Source organism: Marmota monax, unplaced genomic scaffold (genome assembly GCF_021218885.2).
Source record: "Marmota monax isolate L192 unplaced genomic scaffold, Marmota_monax_Labrador192_F-V1.1 WCK01_AAM20220418_F8-fsc00018, whole genome shotgun sequence".
Taxonomy (NCBI): Eukaryota; Metazoa; Chordata; class Mammalia; order Rodentia; family Sciuridae; genus Marmota; species Marmota monax.
Genome location: NW_026692201.1, coordinates 2925666 through 2949218, shown reverse-complemented (window position 1 = coordinate 2949218; position 23553 = coordinate 2925666). Strand labels below are relative to the sequence as shown.

At 38.3% G+C, this 23553-nt stretch overlaps 1 protein-coding gene and 1 pseudogene across 3 annotated transcripts in view; one reads left to right on the top strand and one right to left on the bottom strand.

The window, feature by feature from the left end:
* The window catches only part of Arhgef28 (Rho guanine nucleotide exchange factor 28), a 299305-nt gene that overhangs the window by 104423 nt on the left and 171329 nt on the right, over positions 1–23553 (top strand). For all 3 annotated transcript variants that reach the window (XM_058574125.1, XM_046427126.2, XM_046427118.2), the window contains exons 3-4: positions 8659–8806; positions 11816–12109. In XM_058574125.1, coding sequence (XP_058430108.1) covers positions 8659–8806; positions 11816–12109 — 442 coding nt within the window. The remainder of the gene's footprint in view (positions 1–8658; positions 8807–11815; positions 12110–23553) is intronic.
* On the bottom strand, positions 3544–3656 carry LOC124082832 (U6 spliceosomal RNA; annotated as a pseudogene).

Sequence of the window (23553 nt, the reverse complement as noted above, 5' to 3'; positions counted from 1 at the left end):
TTTATCTGTTTTTGTTTTTTTTTTTTTTGTTCCTCAGTTTTTATCAACAGGAATGCTGGTATACTATGGTCTGGTCATCCTATCTGGAAATGGAAGCCATTTGTACCCCAAACACAATTTCTGAAGAAATGTCTTATAAGTCTTTTAAGCCATTTTAGTTAACCTCATCTTAAAAAATGATATTTGGATATTTCTCCCCAGAATTTAACTAATTAGTATTCACATGAATTTTATTGGGTGATAAATTTGAGTAATCTTTCTATTTTACACTATGTAAAAGTGAGACTCTTTTAAACCTGCTCTAATTTGGTGGTTCTTAATTTTTTTTTTGGATCATATGCTTTTTCTGTACCCTTCTAAGAATTTTTGATTAACAGATTGATTCCCAAATTAATGCCTCTAATGGCCGCATATGTCTTTGGAGGAATTAGGGAACATTTATCCATCTCTCCCACTCCCACACCTACCCATGGCTTTCATGATGTGAACCCTGGTGAATTTCAAGATGGCAAATTCTTTATTAAGTATATAAAACAAATACTGAATTAAATGTAAAAGTGCAGGTGAGTCACTAAACATTCAGTCTTTTACTGTTTGTGCAGTAACCTGATGGGGATAAAAGCTTGTTGGCTTTGCACAGGAAGATAGAGGTTGAATTTCTGGTTTTCCTGCTTACTAGACTTGATGTTTTTAGTGTTCTCTCCTTTAGAAATGAGGATAAAAATATTACCTTCCCAGGTATTATTGTGGAATAAGATGAGAAAATACACAAGGAAGTACTTTATAAATTGTGAAGTCCTATACACATAAAGATAATGTTTGTGTATAGATATGTATATATTTAGATCTGTGTAAATAATCTTTGCATTTCCGTACTTGATTTTAAAGAAAGCCTTTAGTTAAATACAGTGATTTGGAATAAAATACTTTGTGCTCAGAGTACTTTCTTTGACACCACCCACAGACAGTGGGCCGAGAAACTGTGAAGGGAAGAAGCTGAATGGGACGTTGAGCAGAAATCACAAAATGCAACGTTGTCCCCCTGACTCTGGAGTAGTGAGCCAGTAGTGATAGGACTCACTAGTACCTGTACTTGTATTTGCTTTCCTTCATAGGGATACAATAAAAAAATAATGTATTCTTACCCCCTAAATTTTCAAGGATTTTGTCTGTATAGAATTATTATTATTATTATTATTATTAAAAAGTTAGGCTTCAAATATTAAAACAAAGAAATGAATTTGGTAGTTCACTTAGAACACTATCTTTATATTAGAATAATGTTTTTTATGGCATGAATAGTAAATTTTGATTGTTATATTTAACATACCAACTCACATCTACCTTTGTTGCTTCTACTCTCCAAATCATCCCATATAAAGATTGTATATTCAATGAAAACTACAGAACCCTAAAGAGAGAAATAGAAGAAGATCTTAGAAGATGGAAAAATATACCCTGTTCATGGATAGGCAGAACTAACATCATCAAAATGGCGATATTACCAAAAGTTCTCTATAGGTTTAATGCAATGCCAATCAAAATCCCAACGGCATTTCTTGTAGAAATAGAGAAAGCAATCATGAAATTCATATGGAAAAATAAAAGACCCAGAATAGCAAAAACAATGCTAAGCAGGAAGTGTGAATCAGGCGGTATAGCGATACCAGACTTCAAACTATACTACAGAGCAATAGTAACAAAAACAGCATGGTACTGGTACCAAAACAGGCGGGTGGACCAATGGTACAGAATAGAGGACACAGAAACCAATCCACAAAACTACAACTACCTTATATTTGATAAAGGGGCTAAAAGCATGCAATGGAGGAAGGATAGCATCTTCAACAAATGGTGCTGGGAAAACTGGAAATCCATATGCAACAAAATGAAACTGAATCCCTTTCTCTCGCCATGCACAAAAGTGAATTCAAAATGGATCAAGGAGCTTGATATCAAATCAGAGACGCGCCGTCTGATAGAAGAAAAAGTTGGCTACGATCTACATACTGTGGGGTCGGGCTCCAAATTCCTCAATAGGACACCCATAGCACAAAAGTTAATAACTAGAATCAACAAATGGGACTTACTCAAACTAAAAAGTTTTTTCTCAGCAAAAGATACAATAAGAGAGGTAAATAGAGAGCCTACATCCTGGGAACAAATCTTTACTCCTCACACTTCAGATAGAGCCCTAATATCCAGAGTATACAAAGAACTCAAAAAATTAGACAATAAGATAACAAACAACCCAATCAACAAATGGGCCAAGGACCTGAACAGACACTTCTCAGAGGAGGACATACAATCAATCAACAAGTACATGAAAAAATGCTCACCATCTCTAGCAGTCAGAGAAATGCAAATCAAAACCACCCTAAGATACCATCTCACTCCAGTAAGATTGGCAGCCATTATGAAGTCAAACAACAACAAGTGCTGGCGAGGATGTGGGGAAAAGGGTACACTTGTACATTGCTGGTGGGACTGCAAATTGGTGCGGCCAATATGGAAAGCAGTATGGAGATTTCTTGGAAAGCTGGGAATGGAGCCACCATTTGACCCAGCTATTCCCCTTCTCGGTCTATTCCCTAAAGACCTAAAAAGAGCATGCTACAGGGACACTGCTACATCGATGTTCATAGCAGCACAATTCACAATAGCTAGACTGTGGAACCAACCTAGATGCCCTTCAATGGATGAATGGATAAAAAAAATGTGGCATTTATACACAATGGAGTATTCCTCTGCATTAAAAAATGACAAAATCATAGAATTTACAGGGAAATGGATGGCATTAGAGCAGATTATGCTAAGTGAAGCTAGCCAATCCCTAAAAAACAAATGCCAAATGTCTTCTTTGATATAAGGAGAGTAACTAAGAACAGAGTAGGGTCGAAGAGCATGAGAAGAAGATTAACATTAAACAGGGATGAGAGGTGGGAGGGAAAGGGAGAGAGAAGGGAAAATGCATGGAAATGGAAGGAGACCCTCAGAGTTATACAAAAGTACATACAAGAGGAAGTGAGGGGAAGGGGAAAAATAATATAAGGGGGACAAACGAATGTCAGTAGAGGGGGCAGAGAGAGAAGAGGGGAGGGGAGGGGAGGGGAGGGGAGGGGAGGGGGGATAGTAGAGGATAGGAAAGGCAGCAGAATACAACAGACACTAGTATGGCAATATGTAAATCAATGGATGTGTAACTGATGTGATTCTGCAATCGGTATATGGGGTAAAAATGGGAGCTCATAACCCACTTGAATCAAATTGTGAAATATGATATATCAAGAACTATGTAATGTTTTGAACAGCCAACAATAAAAAATTAAAAAAAAAAAGATTGTATATTACACCAGAATACTTTGGAAAACATGTCCAACTGTTATATAAAAAGGTGGCTATTGTCATTAAAAAGCATTTGTTAAGTTTCCATTTTTATCTGTTACTATAAAAGCCAGAATTATAAATTGTGAATTTTTGTATGCCTCTGAGACTGTGATGAAGGCTGTAAATCTTTTCTTAACATGAACACATATACACAGAAACAATTTTGCTAATAATTTTTTTTTCAAAATATGAAACACTTATGCGTAGAGGCCATGCTAATCTTCTCTGTATTATTCCAATTTTAGTATATGTGCTACCAAAGCAAGCACTAGTTTTGCTAATAATTTTAAAAGGTGCTCATACTACCTGAAATGCATTTATGGATTCTTCCCATGACACCAGATTAAGAAAACCCACATAATTGGGAGAATACCTGTAATTCCAGAGGCTCAAGAGGCTGAGGCAGGAGGATTGCAAATTCAGCAACTCAGCAAGGCTCTAGGCTACTTAGCAAGATCCTGTCTCTAAATAAAACATAAAAATGCAGTTCAAAGGTTAAGTGTCCCTGAGTTCAATCTGCAATACCAACCAACCAACCAACAAAAAACCCACTATAAAAAGATGTACTACTTTTTCTCATTGTCTAATTTGAAAATACATTATTCTTACTAGATATTTTTGAAACTCACAGCTAAGGTTGTTGTCTAGCAAACAGCATTGTTATTAATAAAGAATAACTATGTACAGATTCATGGCCTGCAGTGGGTGAGAGGGAAGAGAGGGTGGGGGGAGGGAGAGGATATTAGTGCAAGAATGCTCAGTGATTAGGTTAATGCAGCTACTCTTTTACTCAGGGTACTAGAGACAGAGATTGGTGAACAAGTCCTTGGAACATGCAAATTAGCATCTATGACTGTTTCTACTGCATATGCTGTCTAAACAGGAGTTACGTTTGTTGGAAGAGATAGATTAAGTTGAAAACCACATAATACATTTCAAATTCTTTTGGAAAAATAATCCATAGATGTCCTAGCATTTTAGCAGAAGGATAAGTCTTTGAGAATAATTATCCATGCAATCTATAAGTAGTATTTGTCTAGAAGGATATTGATGGAAAAGATACGTTGATTTAATTCACCTAATTTTTTGTGTTTATATCGAAGTCTATTTAATAGGATTACAGTTCATCTTTCCTATTCCACATTTGTTGTTACCATTTTCTATGTTGCTTGGCCTTGAGAGCAAGATGGAGTACACAGGAATATAGATGAGGGTCTCACAGGAGTAGAGCTGAGTGGTTTTTACCCAAGCATGAGTGGGTAAAAAGTGATATACCTTCACTATTCAAAGGGAAAAAGGGGTGATCTGACATTGGTTCCAGCTGGTTTACTTGGGAAAGTGAAAATTTTGACCCATCAAAGGTAAAGCTTATACAGGTGAACTCAGAAGTGAAAAAGAAGAGGAGGGAAAAGTAGAATGCTTTAAATTGAAGTTTGACTTGCCCACTATCAAATATATACACCATTTAGTAACAGATTTTTCTAAAAGTGTGCAAATGATTTCATTGGCAACTGAAAGAAATGAATTAAATCAGCAAGGAATGGTTTATTATCTAACACAGGAAATACTACAAAAATAGTTTTGACAAGGTTGAGATGAAAATGGTACACATGATCGGCACACGAGATAATGAGAATTGATACAACAGTTTTGGATAGCAGTTTGGCTGCTTGTGACAATTTATTCACATTCTTGGATTTATTTCTGGAATTTACTTTAAACTAGTAACTTGAAGAATAAAAATGCACATGAAATTGTTTATTATGGTATTGTTTATAAAGTTAAAAAAGAAATACACTTAATGTACAACACTAGAAGAATGTTTAATTACAGAATTATGGAATATCAAATACTTAATGGATGCAAATAGAAAAGTGTCAACAACTGTAACAATGTGGAAATTTTTTTTTAGATTTGGGATGTGTCTATTTAGATATTTTTCTTAAATAGCATATTTATATTTTATAGAAAAATAGAGAAAAATTTTCAACCAAAAGTGAAGGGGGAAGAAAAGTAATTTTGATAAAAGAGAGGAAATCTTAGCAGTGCATGTACTTCTTCTGTGAGGAATATCTGTGCCTAGGGACAAAGCCAGTAAGACCATAGGAAAATGAAAAGGAGTTTGTACTCTTCATTTTCATGTGTCTGAAATTTAGATATCTGTAATCACCATCATTTTGTTTGATAATGAAGACTTTAAATGGTCTTCTAGTTTCATGCTCGTATGAATTTTGTGTATTAAATATTGAATTAATTAGAAATTTAGTTATGGGATAGGAAGCATGTTTTCACTCCCAGTGGAGAGCTGTTGTACCCAAACCATTTATTAAGTAGACCATTCTTAACTCACTGATTTGAAATGCCATCTTGATTATGTAATTTCCATGGGCACATGTGTCTGTCTCTGCACTCTACTTTGGGATCTGTCTCTACATACTCTTCACATTACCTGGGTTTTATTCTATATTTTGCTATGTCATAGGGCAAACTCTGAGCCCTTCATTCACAGCCTAAATATTATTCTATCTCAAACTTTTGTTTCTATTCTTATGTATTTACTCTTCCAAATAAACTTTAGACACAAGCTTATTCTGGAATTTTGATTTTGATTGTTGCACATTACATTTATAAATTAATTTTAGAGATTTTTTTCTTAGTATGCCTCTTCTTGTGTCCAGAAGTTTCAGTGAGCTATTTCAGAGTTTGCATTTAGAATGTAATTGATAGAAAGGTGATAACACATCTCTGTTACCTCTGTTCAGATGTGGAGTGATTCTGATGTTGATGCTAACAAATTAGGAAAGTTTGTCATTTTCAATTGCCCAAAGCAAAGAATGCAATTGAATCCAGATGGGAAAGTGAAAGAGGTACCCTGGAATCTGTATGTTAGAATTTGTCTTTATCATGTATGAAACAAGTGGCCTTATAAGAAGAGCAGCAGATTTTCAGGGGCCACCGTGATTAGAAAGACCCCGGTCTTAGCCAAAATCTGGTACCTGTGGCTGATTAATCACTGCTCTGATTGCTCAACATATTCTTTCCATGTTCCTGAGATCCTCCAGGGAGCTTCATGTACAGTCCACCTTCTACATGCCATGTGAATGGCCTTTCCTAAATGCAGATGTTCTTGTTCTATCATCTTCATATTTTCTTTCTCTGGCTTCCTCTCCTGACTCCCCTTCTATCTCATGGGCTACCTCTATTGGTTTCTGATCATCCCCTTTCTTTCCACTCCCATAGTATCTTTGTCTTTCTGGTGTCCTTGTGATTATTAAAAAGGGACTCCTTTTATTGCTGATATCGTACTTAGTGCTAGGATTTGTGGACATCTCTCTTTAATGGGCCTGTCTCACTTCTGACATGAGTGTTATTTATCTTCTTTCCTGACATAAGCATGATGTCATTGAAAGAGGGCTACCATGAAGTGCAAGACCATACTGTTAGGGGGACAGTATACTGCATTAGAAAAGGGTTATAATTAAATGCTTTCCTAAGTGGTAGTCCTTGTTCACCCAACCAAGCAAAATAGTAATATGACCACTGTTTGGAATAGATGCAGATTAGATATTCTTGTGATCTGAGAAAATCTTTGATCTATTTATACAATCTGTTTTCTATTTAAAAAAAAAAAAGAACATGAAGAGGTCAGGTCAGATTCTGTCCATGGATTATTAACAATCCCTTTAGTAACCAAGAACATGACTATAGCAATTTGTTCTTCCGTTTTTAGGAAATGGAATTTCATCTCAGTTTCCTGTCGCTCATGTTAGATATTTGTTATTGTTTTTTTTTTTTCCTTTTCAGATCTCCTTCCTGAACTTTTTTTGAAGCTATTGTATGATAGACTTTTCTTGTTGTGTTACTTTCTTTCACTTGTGTTTGTGCATGCATGCCCTATGCAGACAAAAGACAATTCAAAATTGTGAACTGGTGATGTTTTTTGTTTTTTCAGAACTCCACAATTGGTGTTCACCCCAAGTTATAATTTCAGATAACTTTATGTATGTTGGATGGATTCAAACCACTATGAAAACATAGCTTTTTTATTTAAAAAAATTTAGATTAAATAACAGTGTGGCAACTGAAAGGAGGAGCCCTGCACAAATCTTGCTTTTGTTCCTGATTCACTTGATTCTTTAGCATCCTGGAGTGTCATGCTGCTATACAGACTGTCAGTCTGATACCCATCAAAGGCAAACAGATGTCCAGGAGACTGCATAGGTGTTTCTCTGCTCAGTTTTCTTTCCTATCTCAGGGTGAGAATCTCCTGGAGGATGGGTTTGGTTTGCTCTGGTAGAGCACACAGAAGCCCAGATGCTTCTCCACACTAGGCGAGCTCTGGAGGCCCTCCAAGGTGGGCGACCTTTCCAGCCCCCACTTTCCACTTCCTTGCCACTCCCACGGGCTGGGCGGAATGCTCCCTCTCCCTGGAGGCCCCTCTCCACACTGCCTTTTTGTGTTTGGGGTAGGGAGTGTCATGAATCCTTCTAAGTCTCCTGGGAAGATCTGGTGGGCTTGTCCATCACTGCATCCCACTGGGGCGCAGCTCTGATGATTTAGCACCATGCCCAAAGCCACTGCAGGATCATATACTCAAGACTTCTAGCTGCCACCTCGGTTCCTTTGGACACTTGCCCTCAGATTGTGCCTCCATGGGACAGGGTGCTTTGCAGGCTTTGTGCCAACCAGGAGCTCTTGAGAGAAACTGTAAGGCCAGGTTGGTTGAGAAAGGGGACTTGGAAATCCCTTTGAGAAGATAAATAGCTAATGGAACTGGCATATCAAGTGTGGGAGCCAGTTGTCCTGTTTGTTTGGCAATGTTTGTGAACATTGAAGGTTCTTGCCACCTACAAGGCAAAGCCAGGGCTAATGACAATTATCATGAACCTTTGTACTAATATTGGCATTTCAGGTACAGGATGAAAATTAATACAAGCAATGATGTTTGGCAGGTAAGAGTTCAAAGTAAAAGACAATGAAATATCACATTCCCACATCTAGTAAATTAAAAAAAAAATCCTTCCCTATGTCCTGAACTTCTTTAACTTTCCTGAGCAGACTAGCTCTTACCCCGATTCCAAATATAACAGGAAGCATCTTCCCCAATGTCACAAAATGTTGTTGTTGGAAAGGTGGATTCATGATATTTGAGCTCACTCATACAAAGTGAATATAACAAATGACAATGTTTTGGATGTGCGCCCTTTTGTTGTGGTTTCTTAGAGCCAGGACAAGGAAGTGTAATGATGCCCCAACTTATTTATCTTTCAGGGGCAGATGACAGTCTATGCAAAGTTTGGCAAAAATGTTTATCTTCCCGAAGATGCTGAGTTTTACTTTATTTATGATGGATCTCATCAGAGACACATTGTGATCGCAGAGCGCATCGAGGATAACATTCTCCAATCCAGAATTCCAGGTGAGCGGCCTCTTTGTTGCATGATTGGGAACTCTGTTAGCAGTCATCTTCCCTCCAGAGTTCTAGGCCGGGAGAAAACCAGAAGGGAAAGGAAAACAGTGCTCTGAGGCTGTGCCTGGGTGTGTACAGACGGGTACCATCAGGAAGAAAACTTGCACTGTGTTCTCTCTCATGGGAGGGTTTTCCTGCTTCATCTGCAGCTACATTTGGAGTCTTGACTTAGTCCTTGACTAGCAGGCTCATCCTGCTGGCTGCACCATGCTCTTATGATTGGGTGTACTTTGGATGCAGCCAAACGGAGGAAACACTATACCCTAAGTATCACATCCTCAAGTCCCAGGGTTCAATGCCAGGGTTGGCTCAGGAAGAACTGGCACTGATGAAGTTTGTCTTCAGCCTCCTTCCTCATTCCCCTGTGTCAGCCTGGCAGCTCCAGGTCCACCTCTCCCCTGCCTTGCTCCCTTTGCTGGCTGGGGTTCTGTATCCATTCAGAATTCTCCTTAATGATCTTAGGCTCCAGAACTTTCTCTCCCCACCATCAAAGTGTTCCCATTTTGAAACCTGTTATTCTCCTTCAAATGCCCTGGTGACATGTGACAAGTTGATATACCTTACATTAAGAGTAATATATCTTACATAATAGAAATTAATGTATCTTATTTATTTTATATAGAGTTAATCTGGTATTATGAATTAACAACCCTTATCAGATATATTTGTTTTGCATTTTCAATATGATGTAGCTCATGCATCTATCAAGCTTTAATCTAAAGGTGGAATTTAAATGTCATCACCTGCAAGGAGAGGTAATAGTTTTTGTTTTTTTTTCCCATTATTCTATTGATTTTTTTCCTTAATCATGGGCCTTTCAAGCCCTCTTAAGTTGTAGCACATACATGATCTTCAATTTTTCTTATAGGTAAGATTGGCCTCATTCTTTTGATTTATTTATTTATTTTTTTAGTTGTAGGTGGACACAATACCTTTATTTTACTTATGTATTTTTATGTGGTGCTGAAGATCAAACCCAGTGCCTCACATGTGCTAGGCAAGCACTCTACCACTGAGCTAAAGCCCCAGCCCCTGGCCTTATTCTTAAAGAAAATATGTTCCTAAGCACTTATGTAGTATATCAGCTGCATGTGGAAATAGATTTTGTAGTGAATATGCAAACAACACAGATATAGTGAAAATTGTATAGAAGTATGAATACTTTTCAATCCTGCTTGGTCTTAGTCATTGGAGACCATCTCTGTGACTGTGGGCAATATTAAGCACTTTGCTCTCCCTCTCCAGTAACCCTCGTCCTTACAAGAAGAAAAAAAAAATCAAACTTAATTAGTGGCACATAGTTACTTTGCCTGTTGGTCCTTTTTCTCTCTGTCTTTGTGCTCTGATGTCTTTCTTACCTTTAGTTTCCTCCCTTTTTTCTTAGCTTTCTCTTTTATTAAGCCTCTTATAGAGAAAAAATAGAAATAATTAACTAAAATGCCCCTCCCAATATCAGAACTTTCCGTTTTGTCTTTTTCTTTGCTTACATGTAGGGGCCATTGTCCTTCCCCTCCTGTCTTAAAGAAAGTCTTTCTGATTATAATGTGGCCTCCTTAAAGTAAGGGTCCTTAACTTCATTTTAAGATTCCCTAGAGATGAGCAGTCTTTAGTTCTGATCCTTACATTTGGCTGGCTACAGGTTTATTAGGGTAACCTTCACAAACATGAAGAACAGGTTTCTGTAGTATATATTGGATTTTTGCAGTCTAGTGGTGGCGGGTACATTCTATACCTCCCCTTTTAAAGGGTTAGTGTGAGGCTGGAAGTAACTCTCTAGTAAACTTCAGATACTCTTGATCCTGGAGTCCTGGTAGAATAGCATCTGAGGAAAGCTTTGTAGAATAAGGCAGAGCCATTTGCTTGGGGACAGGAGGGCCTCATGGGCCAGCGGTAGCTGAATGGCTTCTGTGTCAGCCGTGATTATCATGGTTACAGTGGTTTGCTGCTACTAATTCCTGGAAAATCTGCCAAAGGCAACAGAAAAATGTACTTTAGTAGGAGTTCACCAACTTTGGCAAAAGTTGAGAGTGAGGCAAAGAAGAGGAGTATAAGGAGGGGCTTGGTAACTACCCCTACCAGTATTAAGAACTGAGAAGATAGTTATCAGAGGAACAGAGGAGCTATTATCAGAAGTCAAGGGGAAGGCACCAAAGAACATACATATATTTCTGTTGAATATGTTCATATCAATGTGTGCATGTGTTTTTAGTATTCTTTTCTTGGGTTTTTTTTTTTTCTTTTTGGTACTGGGGATTAAACTCGGGGGTGGGGGGGCTTATCTACTGAGCCACATTCCAAGCCCTTTTTTGTGTTTTTAATTTAGAAATAGGATCTTGATTGCTAAGTTGCTTAGAGTCTTGCTAAATTGCTGAGGCTGGCTTTAAACTTGCAATTCTCCTTCCTTACCCTCCTGAGTCACTGGGATTACAGGTGTGCACTACCACACTTGGACTGCTTAGTATTCTTAACCCTTCCCAACTCACATTCAAAGGAGTGCCATGGAATTAGGATGAATGTGTGTAATTTTGTGATGCTATCTTACAAAATTCTCATCTAAATAAATAGGTAAAAATATATGACGCTGGAGGAAATGTCAGAGAGGAAAAGAGCTCATGTAGCTGGATGTGTGCAGTTTGATGGGAGTGGGTACATTCAAGGTGGCAGAATTGAACTCAGGGGGCTGGGGTGGAGGTAAGAGGTGAAGACAGGCAAATAAGTGTGCTTGGTCACGAGAGAAGAATAGACCCTAAGCTCATAAAAGAGAGCTTTAAAATCAGTAGTCACTAAAAGAGGATGGTGTCAGCTTTAACTTGACTGCCACACAGGTGTGGCAGTGTTTAAATACTGGCAGGCTCTCCGTTCTGCCTGTCCTCCTGCCAGTGCTGCTGAGCTAGCTTGAGGCCACTGGGGGAGTCTTCTGCAGACTTGGGCTGAGCTGTTCACTGTCTTGTCGTCCAGGCCACCGGCTTCAGGAGACGGTGACGGTGTCTGTGTGCCTCTGCTCAGAAGGCTACTCCCCGGTGACCATGGGCTCTGGCTCAGTGACCTACGTGGACAACATGGCCTGCAGGCTGGCCCGATTGCTGGTTACCCAGGCTGATCGCCTCACAGCCTATAGCCACCAGAGCCTGCTCACCCCATTTGCCCTGACGGTGGCAGCACTACCTGCTTTGGATGAGGAGCTGGTGCTGGCTCTGACCCAGCTGGAGCTACCTGCAGGTTGGACTGTGTTGGGAAGTTCTTCACTTGAAGGTGGGTCTTCCTCAGAAGATTCAGCTGTGCACACTTTATGTTAAATTGAGAATGTGTCTTATTTACATTAGTTGTCTGTCTTTCTGGGTGGGTTTTTGTGTCCATCTTTTATTGGAGCCTTGCTCTGATGTGGCTGGGTTCCCTGAGGCCCTGAGCCATTCATCTCTGGATGATTGATGTGGCTGTGTCCTTGGGGTTGTTGGGGAGGGGGAGGTGAGGGGGATGGGATGGGACTCAATGGGATGGGACTATTTCTTTATGGCAGGTTCTTGAAGCCAGCTGCTTTGGGTTGTGTCTCCACTTCCCTTGGCAGGTTTTCTTGCCGTGAAAAGGGGACATTGTTGACTTGTTTTCAAATAGGAAACAAGGAAAAAAAAAACAAAACCAAAAATACCTCCATGAAGGAGGGACTCTAATGCCTTTACAAGAAATGTGGCCATAAAAGAAATGTCATCGATGAGTTTTGACATCTTTAGACATATCCCTGTCTCCAAGAACATTTGTACTATATTTGTACTCAACATTTTAATTGACATAATTGTTTCTATTTATGGGGTACAGTGTGGTAATTACATATAGGTGTATTGACCAAATCAAGGTAATTAGCATTTCCATTTCCTTAGGCACTGATCATTTTTTTTGTACTATGTTTTTACTAATTTTTGGAGTTACTAAACTCTCTTAATACCAACTATTTGGAATGTGCACGTAAGCGGAACTGTAGATGTTAGTAGTCCCAAACTAGGCACACAGGTAAGCTGTTCAATGGATGCCTCTGATGGTGGCTACAAATTACATAATTGTATTGAAAACACAGAAATGTTGTTTTTATTAAACACAACATATATTGTTTTTGTTTTCCCTACTCTTCCCATGATTTTAGCTTTGTGGTTAGGTGATGCTGTTTTTAAGAATTTCTGCTTCCTGATAAATGCTAGTTAGGAGTTGCAAGTTGGCTTAAATTTGATCATGGATAAGATTTAATGCGCTACTCTAGGTAAAAGGGTATGATTTTTGTAAACAGGATTGTAGGGCTATAAGCACAACTAGAGAGGTAATTTTTTTTTATCTTTCTATTGGAAGTCTCCTGGGCACTCAAGGATGTTTCTTATTTTTGAAGACCTTGGATGAGAGAAGTCACAGTGTTGTGCCCTGCCTGGATCCTGTGTGCTGCACTTTTCTGTGAGATGTCTGATTGATGTGTACAAAGGGGTGGCTTCCTGAAGGTGTGGGCTTGTGTCTGTTATGCTCTTCATTATCCCCAAGGTCGTAGTGAGGGGACATGATATATGTGGAGGAATTGCAATAGTGACTCTTGAAAGTCTCAGAATAAACTCTTCATATATGTGCATGGCATGTTTGTTATGTAGTAAATAATATGTTATATATATTGATATATTGTTATACATATGATTTATATATGAAATATTTTAATATGCCTTATATACACAATATTTTCTGGCTAAGAAACTTTATTTTCTTAAGCTTCTTGGATTTTTAAAACCTTTCTAACTAGAATATTGGATAGTGTTTTATGTTTTCCAAAGCGCATCCATTTTGACAAAGACAGAAAGCACTGGGATTCTCTACCTGTCACTGTGCTCAAGCCCATGAGTGAAGAGCATCTGTGTTAGTCTGCTTTTTGTAACTGTGACTAAAATACCTGAAACAACATCTTAGAGAAGGAAAAGTTTATTTTGGCTAATAGTTTTAGGGGTCTTAGTCCATAGTTGGCTGACTCCACTGCTCTGGGACCAAGGTAAGGTGGAAGGGCAATGGCAGAGGAAGACTACTTAGCTCATGGCAGCCAGGAATCAGAAAGAGAGCATGCAAGAAGCCGGAGAAAAAAATATATAATTTCTTACACACACACCAAGTGACAAACCTCCTGCAAGCATGTCCCAGCTGTCATCCAAATTATTAATCCATCCAGTGGATTAATCCTCTAGATTAGTTTATATCTCTTGCAGTCAAATCATTTCATCTCCTGTATTAGCACAGGAGTTTTATGGGGATACCTCATATCCAAACCATAATAGCATCAAAGCTTCAAGGGGCAGAGCTACCATCACAAGCTCCTAGCCCAGCAACCCTATCAGCAGAGCAGTGGGGTGTCTGCAATGGTTCAGTCAGTGTCTCTGCAAAATTGCAAATTGTTAAAGATCATGGAACTTCGTAACTTCACATGAATAGCTTAAATTAAGTGATTCCAAAATGGAATTCAAGTTACTCATTTGCTATATTTGTTTTTCATGTCAAACTTTAGAAATTAAAGATATTATAATGTTTAACATGTGCCTTGACAATAGTATATACACACAATTCTCCATGTTGGGTGTGGATGCTCATGGTTATTTCTGAGAGAGAGTCATAAATGAGTTTGGAGACACTGAGTTGTTAAAAGTAATCTTACTGCCATTTTCATGGGTTTTTAGAGATGCATTCTTAATTACTATGCCTCTGCCTTTCATGATCTTTGATTTATCCATATCCTTGTATCAGACATATATATGTCACCAAGAGGCGCTTTCTGGCCCTTTCACCAGTATTTATATAGGACAGATATATTTTCATGAGGGAAAAACTGAAGCAAATCTTTTTCATGGTGAGACATTGTATTGTATAGAAAAACAATTCTACTGTCATAGTTAATAAAAAGTGCTCTGGAGCCAGGTTTAAGTCCTAAATGTGCTGCTTCCTGGCTATGAGACTTGGAAAGTTACTTTAGTTCTGGTGCCACAAATTTTTAATTTCTAAAATAAGGCACAATAGTATCCAAACGGATTTGCTTATTCTAGTGATTATATTAGATGATATATGGTGAAGTCTGTAGAACCATGTCTAAACATAAAAGTTTGTACTAAAAGTTGGCTCTCTTGTGCTTATGTGAATGGACTTCCATATATATAGGTAGTATATTTTATATATGCGCATGTATATGCATAGAAAGGAAATTATAACTGGTTTGAGCAAGTTGAAAATCCAGCCAAAGGATAAAATCCTACTTTTATAAACAATTACTAAACATTTCTAGGAACTTTTCTAGACTTTCTCTAGCATCAGCGTATAGTACCTGATGTTACACTTCCTGCAGCCTAGACTTGCAGAAGGGCTTCTCCACAACTCACTGTCAAGGGACAGGCTAACACCATGTTTTTAGCTAAGTTTTACTCTGAGGTTTGTGACTGTCCTAGGGGATTTTATTCAGTCTGCCATAGGCTTAAATTTCTGTATCTACAGTTCTGTTATGTGTGTAAGTTATGGATCATATATGGATAATGGCCAATGTTAGATTGGGGGGCCTTAATGGAAGCATTTATCAATCAGGATACTTTTGTCAAAATTATTCCAGTTTTTTTATATATGCACTTTTTATTAATTATTTTAATTAGGTATATATTACAACAGAATGCATTCTGATTCATTTTACACAATTGCAGCCCAAAAATTATTCCAGTTTTTAAAAAGCAAATTGGGCATTTAGACAAATAATTCAAATATCAATTCTTCTATGTTAGTTTTAATTTTTAACTTCAGAAATTCTATTATATACTGGGTGGGGGACCTGGAGTTTTTGTTGCATTGACTGAAACTTAATTGGACGTAAATTACTCATTTTATAGTTGGGAATCAACAAGAACACTAGGTGAAGGCCTCATAGAGATGTCCTGTGGCATCAGGGTTATGTCAGGTTATGATGCACGTGTGACTTCAGGGGACATGTTTTAACTTATTGCCTATTCAAATCCATTTGGTAGGGTAGTACTAATTTTGAACTATTTTGGATTTGTTCTTTATTATTTTTAACTCTCAATTTAGAGTTTTGATCTAACTGGTTTAGGATCTCTAACATACTCAGAATTTTTTTCCCCAACACACGTATTTTATTGGTTTTGGTTGTCTTTGAAGTAGATAAATTATAATAATGAATTGAGAATTAAATTGAGGGATGGGATCTGCTGGAGTTGATAGAGGTGATGGCATCAGACATGGAAAACAGTTTCTTTCCTAATAATTATTTCTTTTTTAAAACTCCATTTTCCATTGATACATAGAAACATAAAAATTGTGCATATTAATGGAGTACCATGTGATGTTTTGATGCATGTATATATTGGGTAGTATTTAAGTTGAGCTAAACATATTTATTTCCTCAAATATCATTTCTTTTTGGTAAAAACTTTCAAAATCCTTTCATCTAGCTTATTGAAATGTATAAGACATTACTGTCATCTGTAGTCACTACAGTACAATAGCACACTATAACATAGTACCCACTGATGAACAATTTCCCTCCTTGCTGTCCTCTGGTAGCCACTAGTCTACTCTCAACTTCTATGAGATCAATGTTCTTAGATTCCACATGTGAGTGAGATCATATGGTATTTGTCTTTCTGTGCCTGGCTTATTTCATTTAACATAATGATCTCTAGTTCCATTTATGTTGCTGAATTTGGCAGGATTTTCTTTTTATGCTTGAAAAATATTCCATTTTGTATAGGTACCACATTTTCTTTTCCCATTCATCAGTGAATAGGATTGGTTAATTTCTTGGTTATTGTGAATACTGCTGCAATGAACATGGTGCTGCAGATGTCTCTTTGGCATAATGATTTCCTTTCTCTTGGATATATACCCAGTTGTGGGATTGCTTGATCATATGGTAGTTCTGTTTTAATTTTTCTGGAGAATCACTATACTATTCAGTAATTATTAGTACTTATCCAAAAACAGTTTGAAATCTTCACTGTTCACTCTTATGAAAACTATGTGTGTTGTTTCATTTATTTATGATTTCCTTAGGTATAAATAGATATTGCTGGATGAATATGAATTAATTTTGATAATGGCTTTGTCTCTCTTTCGAGACAAACTCTTTTGAGTTTGATTAAAGTCTTACTGTGAAGCATACTGTAATTCTCTTGTATTTTATGATAAATCTCTCATTTCTTTTTTTTTTCTTTTTTTCCTCTTAGTCATTGAGAGTTATCGGGAAGTCCAGGATCCTGGAGAAGGGCCAGAATCTGAGTGGAGCATTGTATCCCATAAAGAAAAGCAGAGCCTCCTCTTGGCCTGCGTTTTACCCGTCATTAGTCATAAGGCAACTTCATTATGCCTACGAGGGAAGGAAATATCCCAGGTTTTATTTAATTTTAGGCCATCCATAAAACTGGGTTTCTGTTTCATAAAATTAAGCCCATTCCTTCTGTGCAATAGCTTTCATGATAGAAAACTGGCAGGGTCTCAGAGGCTCTCAATTATAGTAAAATATTGAGAAGTAATATAATTACCCCATGAAATTTCACAATTTATCTATTTTGTTTTGGGTTCTTTGCTTCATTTTGGACAGAAATTTTTTCTCAGAGATTGGCATAATGTTGACAATTAGGTTAACTGGGATTAAATATTCTAATGTTTCACATGTTGATACTTACATGACTTTGGACTTGAAAGCCTTCCCTTCCTGTTCAACCACACGATTTCCTTGTATTTGTGCTCCCAGGAGCTTGCAAGGCCTTCCCAGGGGTTGCGGGTGGGGCTGGGTGGGGCTACATATGCCATCTCAAGGCTGATGGCATTACCCTGTGAACTTTGAGACTTTTCTCACAGCCTAAGGAGAGGTAGAGCTTGTCCTGGCCATGCTTTCTGATTAAAGAGTGAAAAAAAGGCATATAAAAATGTCACATAGTCACATGTATTTATACTTACAAACTTGTGTATAGCAAATTCAAGATTTTTTTTTTCCGGAGTAGATTTTAATTCTAAAAGTGAATTTGGATTTCTGCAGTTTACTAGGTGCAAGTATTTCTTGTGATCAGAGGTCTTCACATAGGCCTTCTTGTATTTGTATTGGAGCACATGTGATTCTTGGTTATACCAACCAAAAAACATAACAAAGTTGGTTTTGTAAAGGTGATGCCAGGAATTGAATCTTATTAAAATCTTATAATAAAACAAAGTTTTATCATTCAGGTTACTTTATTCATTCAACATTCCTCCTGCCTTTGTAAGTGATTCTATACAGAGAAGAAATTTTTGATGGTAAGGCAGTTGTGCCTTTGTAATCTTTTGACAGGGCTATCTTGGTCTTAAAGTTAAACACAGCTGATGTATTTAGGGAGTTGGCTTCTCATTCTCTGGATATTTGATTGGAGAGTTCTCCCCAAAGAGGAGCAGTTGGTGGAATTGGTAGGATGGGTTAGAGAATTTAATATTTTAATTATTTATTCCAAAGATCAGATTAAGAGTATGCTCCATAATTTGCAAATAACATCATAGATTGAACTTGAATCTAGAAATTAGAAGGATTTATTAGTTGCAGAATATATGTTGTAACAAGAAGTCCAAGTAATGTTTGTTTGTGTAAAAACTAGTCACAGCATAATGAATGGGGACTTAAAGAAAAAGCAGGAATCCTTGTCATGGACTGCAGGTGTGGTGCACAGTGTGGGTAGTGTAGTGTGAGGCTCTTATAAAGAAGATGGCTGGCATGATGCTTTGGGTCTTTATAATTAGCACCCTTTGAAGAACATTGTTTGCCTTTCTATGTTCCACAACTAATGAGAGGAGAAAAAAAAAGAAATGCAGAGATCAGAAGGATTTCAGAAGAAAGTTTATAAGAGTAAGAGTTATTCAACAACTTTTAGGATGTGCCTTGATTGTTTAGTGTTCATGTGGGGAATTTAAAGAGCAATTTTGATATTGTTTATTATTTGCAGGAATAGCTACTAAATAAGAATTAGGAGTTCATTATGAAAGACTTAGGGGGAATGGCCAGTTTTATGTGACATCTATATCTTGCTTCAAGCTGGTCAGAACAATTACCTTCACCCCAGGTACCACAAGAAAGGGAATGTGGGGCCCAGCAGAGTTGACAGAGGAGAGTATCTGTTTCTCTTTCTTGGAATAGAGAAAAGAGATCTGTAGCCAATAGAAGTGAGATTTGTTTAACACTAGAGTTTGAGCTGGATTTGTGTTTTTATTCCTGAATTCAGCCTGCCAGCAGCTGATATAGAAATAAAATAGAGCGAGGCTGAGGAGCAGACCCATAGATAGGCCCCACTTCACTGTTTTCCAAGTCTTATAGACCAAGGAAGGGCACATTGAGTCATGAGCCTTGCTTGCTGGCCTGCAGACAATGTGACAGGTCAGCTCTGTTATTCTAGCCCAAAGCTTTATACTGGATGGCAACTTTGAAATGACACCAGGTGGAATATCAGTGGGCAGAAAACCCATAAAAGACAGACTTATTTCAAAATATGTGTTTCCAGCTTCTTCTTTTCAGTTTTGAAATTAATGTATAATGGGTAACAACTAATAACAATTACATTTTTTAAGCAATTGCGTGCACATTCATTATTGCTTTCTGGCCTTCTGTCACTTTTGATACTGAGACAAATACCTCCACAACTTTTTTTCTGACATTGTAAGCTGGTAGTGTCTTCCTGGGTTGCTATAGTAACCCACGAGGTGAATACTAATGGTGAGGAGAATGCTTTTGGAATAGATCCCATGGTAAACTAATAAAATTGTTTCACAATACTTAGCTATGTGTATGTATGTCATTTGTGACATTTAAAATCCTTAATTTAAAAATGTTTTCTTTGACTTTTGAGCTTTTAATTAAAAAAAAATAGGATTTGTGGCAGTGAAGAATGTAATATAGACTTAAATTCCTCCCAAATAGGTGTTTTGCTCCCCTCAAAAATATTAGATTTATTTTTCAGCTTAAGTCAGTACCGCTTATCGAGCACCTTCTCTGTCTAAGGTACAGCATTTTATTTTATTTATTTATTTTTTTTTTTTGAGAGAGAGAGAATTTTTTTAATATTTATTTTTTTAGTTTTCGGCAGACACAACATCTTTGTTTGTATGTGTTGCTGAGGATTGAACCCGGGCCACATGCATGCCAGGCGAGCGTGCTACCACTTGAGCCACATCCCCAGCCCAGGTACAGCATTTTTAAGAAGAAACAGCAGCTTAAAACTCTTCCTTAAAAAAGCAAGCTTCCTACTTTTGTCTGGCAACAATAGCCCTTCGGCTGGAATAGGGAATTACACATTTACTCTCACATCTGGGAAATAGAACATAAGGTTGCATTCAGGTCACTTGTCTCTCCCTCAATTATAATTTTCAAGGAAAAAGAATGTAAATGGGAGCTTTTATTTTTAAACACTCTACTGTATTGTGATTCCCAAAGGACTCTGAGCCACAGACATTTTGAAGCTCTCCTCTGGCCAGCTGTGCCCGCTCCCTGCCTGCTGTCTGCTGGGAGCGCTTCAAACATGGCAGGATGCACAGCCAGGTTTTGATGGCACACGGGAGGCTAGAATGGAACTTGAAAATGACAGCAGCCACGCAATCTCCTAGCACTTAATCTGGAAGGAAAAAGTTAAGAGTTTTGCTGTTTTCATAGATTTCTTAATAGGATTTAGATGTTGGCAGTTGTCCTTGTACTATTTTATTTAAAACACATATGACACATGTTTTTTAAAATGACCAATCCAGGAAGGTAAAAAGGCTCATGGTTGAAGGTGAGTGGGAGAGGCCTGGGAGAAGGGTAGTGCTAGCCAAAAGTGACGTGGATGCCTAGAGAAATGGACAGTGTGTTCTGCTGCATGGCCCCCTTTAATTGTCCCTGGTGACCTTTAAAAGACCTTGTGTTGACTCTTAACTGTGAGCCTCAATGATAGAAACCTTGAGAAATCTTCTGTAATCCCTCTCTCTGTTCCTATAGACCTGCTGTCCCTACCCTTCCTGTACCTATGCTTGTTTTTGCTATGCTGATTTATTTTTATTGGTTGTTCAAAACATTACAATGTTCTTGATATATCATATTTCATACATTTGATTCAAGTGGGTTATGAACTCCCATTTTTACCACGTGTACAGATTGCAGAATCACATTGGTTACACATCCACATTTATACATACTCTGTTGTATTTTGCTGCCTTTCCTATCCCCTAGGGGGAGAGGGGGGGGGAGGTGCCCCCCCAGGCGCCAGAGGGCAACACATCAGGCCAACCCTGGAGAAAGGCCTGAACCTGGTTCCTTATGAATGATGCAGCTCTTTCTCCTTTTGCTTATTCCCCACCCCCGCAATTGGTTGATTTATTAATAGTCTATCTTTTTTTGCCCTCTTTTAAAATATATTTAGGGCAATTTTTTTTAGAGAGAGAGAGAGAGAAGAGAGAGAAAGAATTTTTTATTATTTATTTTTTAGTTATTGGTGGACACAACATCTTTGTTTGTATGTGGTGCTGAGGATCGAACCCGGGCCGCACGCATGCTAGGTGAGCTCGGTACCACTGAGCCACAATCCCGGTCCCAGCTATTAGTTCTTTTTTTCTTTTTTTAGAGAGAGAGAGAGAGAGAGAGAGAGAGAGAGAGAGAGAGAGAGAGTTGTATGTGGTTCTGAGGATCGAACCCGGGCCACAGGCATGCCAGGTGAGCGTGCTACCGCTTGAGCCGCATCCCCAGCCCAGCTTTTAGTTCTTGAATAGATTTTTCTCTACAAGTTCTACCTTATTTCATATCTTCCATCTGCAACTTACAGCTGGAGATATGAAATAAGTGTGGTATTAAATGAATCATTCCATGATTTTTAAAAAAGATGCTTTCCAATTCTTATAATATGAGTCTTCTAGGTTTCCTTTTAAAACTTTAATTTTTATAGTTTTGACTTTTTGCTACTGTTGACTTTAGCGTATGTTTTCTTTGACAAGGATACTGCCATTGATGCTAACTCAAGCCAGCCTTTGCATAAGAGGAGGCATAATTGTTAAGAACTTGAATTTTGGAGGTTGAAATGTCTGGGTACAAATCCTTGATGCTCCATTTATTATCTGAGTGGGCTCGGACAATTGCATGATTGTGTCAAGCCTCAGTTTCTGGTCCTATAAAATGAGGATGATGAAAGAACATACATCATGGAATGGCTGTCAGGATTAAATGAGAGAGAATGCATAGGGAGCACTGAATAAATGTTAGCTCTCTATAGGAACAAGGAATATACAATCATACCATAGTTATTGGCATCTGGTAAGCATGAAGTAACTGTGATTGTGGTGGTTCATTTCTTTGCTTTCATTCATGCATCTAGATTTTTGTTTACCTTTTTTTCCAACCTCCCCAGCCAGTGTGAACTGGCTAAGCAGCTCCTTTTGTACTAGTTTCCTGTGTGGTTGATCCTTCTTAATTTCTTCCCCTCCTCTCACCAGAATATCCTTTGTTGACGGTGCCCTGATGCTGAAGGAGGGGATTAATCTTCCAGGGAGGCTATAGTTCGTACCCAAAGAATTTGATATCTTAGTCTGGGACCTTGGACATATTTTAGTCAGCTTTTTTACTGCTGCAACCAGAAGATCTCATAAGAATTATCGTAGAGGAGGAAAATTCATTTGGTGCTCATAGTTTCAGAGGTCTCTGTCCATAGGTGGCTGGCTCCATTGCTCTGGGCCTGAAGTGAGGAAGAACATCAGAGTAAAGTGTGTGCAGGAGGAAATCAGCTCAGAACATGGCAGTTGGGAAGCAGAGAAGGGGGGAGAGAGAGAGAGAGAGAGAGAGAGAGAGAGAGATCGAGCGAGAAAGTGTGAGGGAGCAAGAGAGATATCTGTCTCTGCTCACCAGGTACCAAATATAAACCCCTGAAGTCATGCCCCTACTGACCTACCTCCTCTAGCCACATCCTACCTGCTTAGGATTACCACCCCATTAATCCCTATCAGTGAATTAATATACTGATGATGTTATAACTCTTATAATCTGATCTTTTCACCTCGAAATGTTCTTCATCATCTCACACATGAGCTTTTGGGGGACCCCTCATATCTAAAGTATAATAGGACATGAGGCTCGGGCATCCAGTTGCAGGGAAGTGAGTAGACCTGGCTCGGCTGTAGATCAGGACCTGTTTTCTGGTTGTACTTGAATTCCAGTTAGCACTGCAGACTTCAACAGGCCAGTTGCAAGACATAATGAGGCCATGCTTTTTCTGCTTGTCAGTAATACAGTATAACTGCAGGGTATTTTCATTTATCTCCCAAACAAACGAAGGGTCTCTAGAGGGTCAATAGGGAAGGCATCTGAGAACTTCTGCTCTCCTGTGGCATGAGGGAAGACCAGAAGAGTGCCTGCCTGGTGCACAGTAGGCTATCAGCAAATATCTATTGAAGGAATGGTTGGTGGCTGAAATCACAGCCTTGAAGAAATATTAACGAATGAAAGAAAAATGATTGCCCAAGCTGGAAAGGAGGTCTGGCATAATTGCTGCTTAAAAACACCTAATGACTGGCTGCTGCCTGAGGCACGAGATTATAGCATATTTGTTTTAATGGCACATCTGGTATACTGCACTGATGCAATTATAGTGCCTCCCAAACAGGGGGCTAGTTCCCTTCAATTATGCTTTTAAATGGCAACCAGAAGAAAACTGTATTCAAAC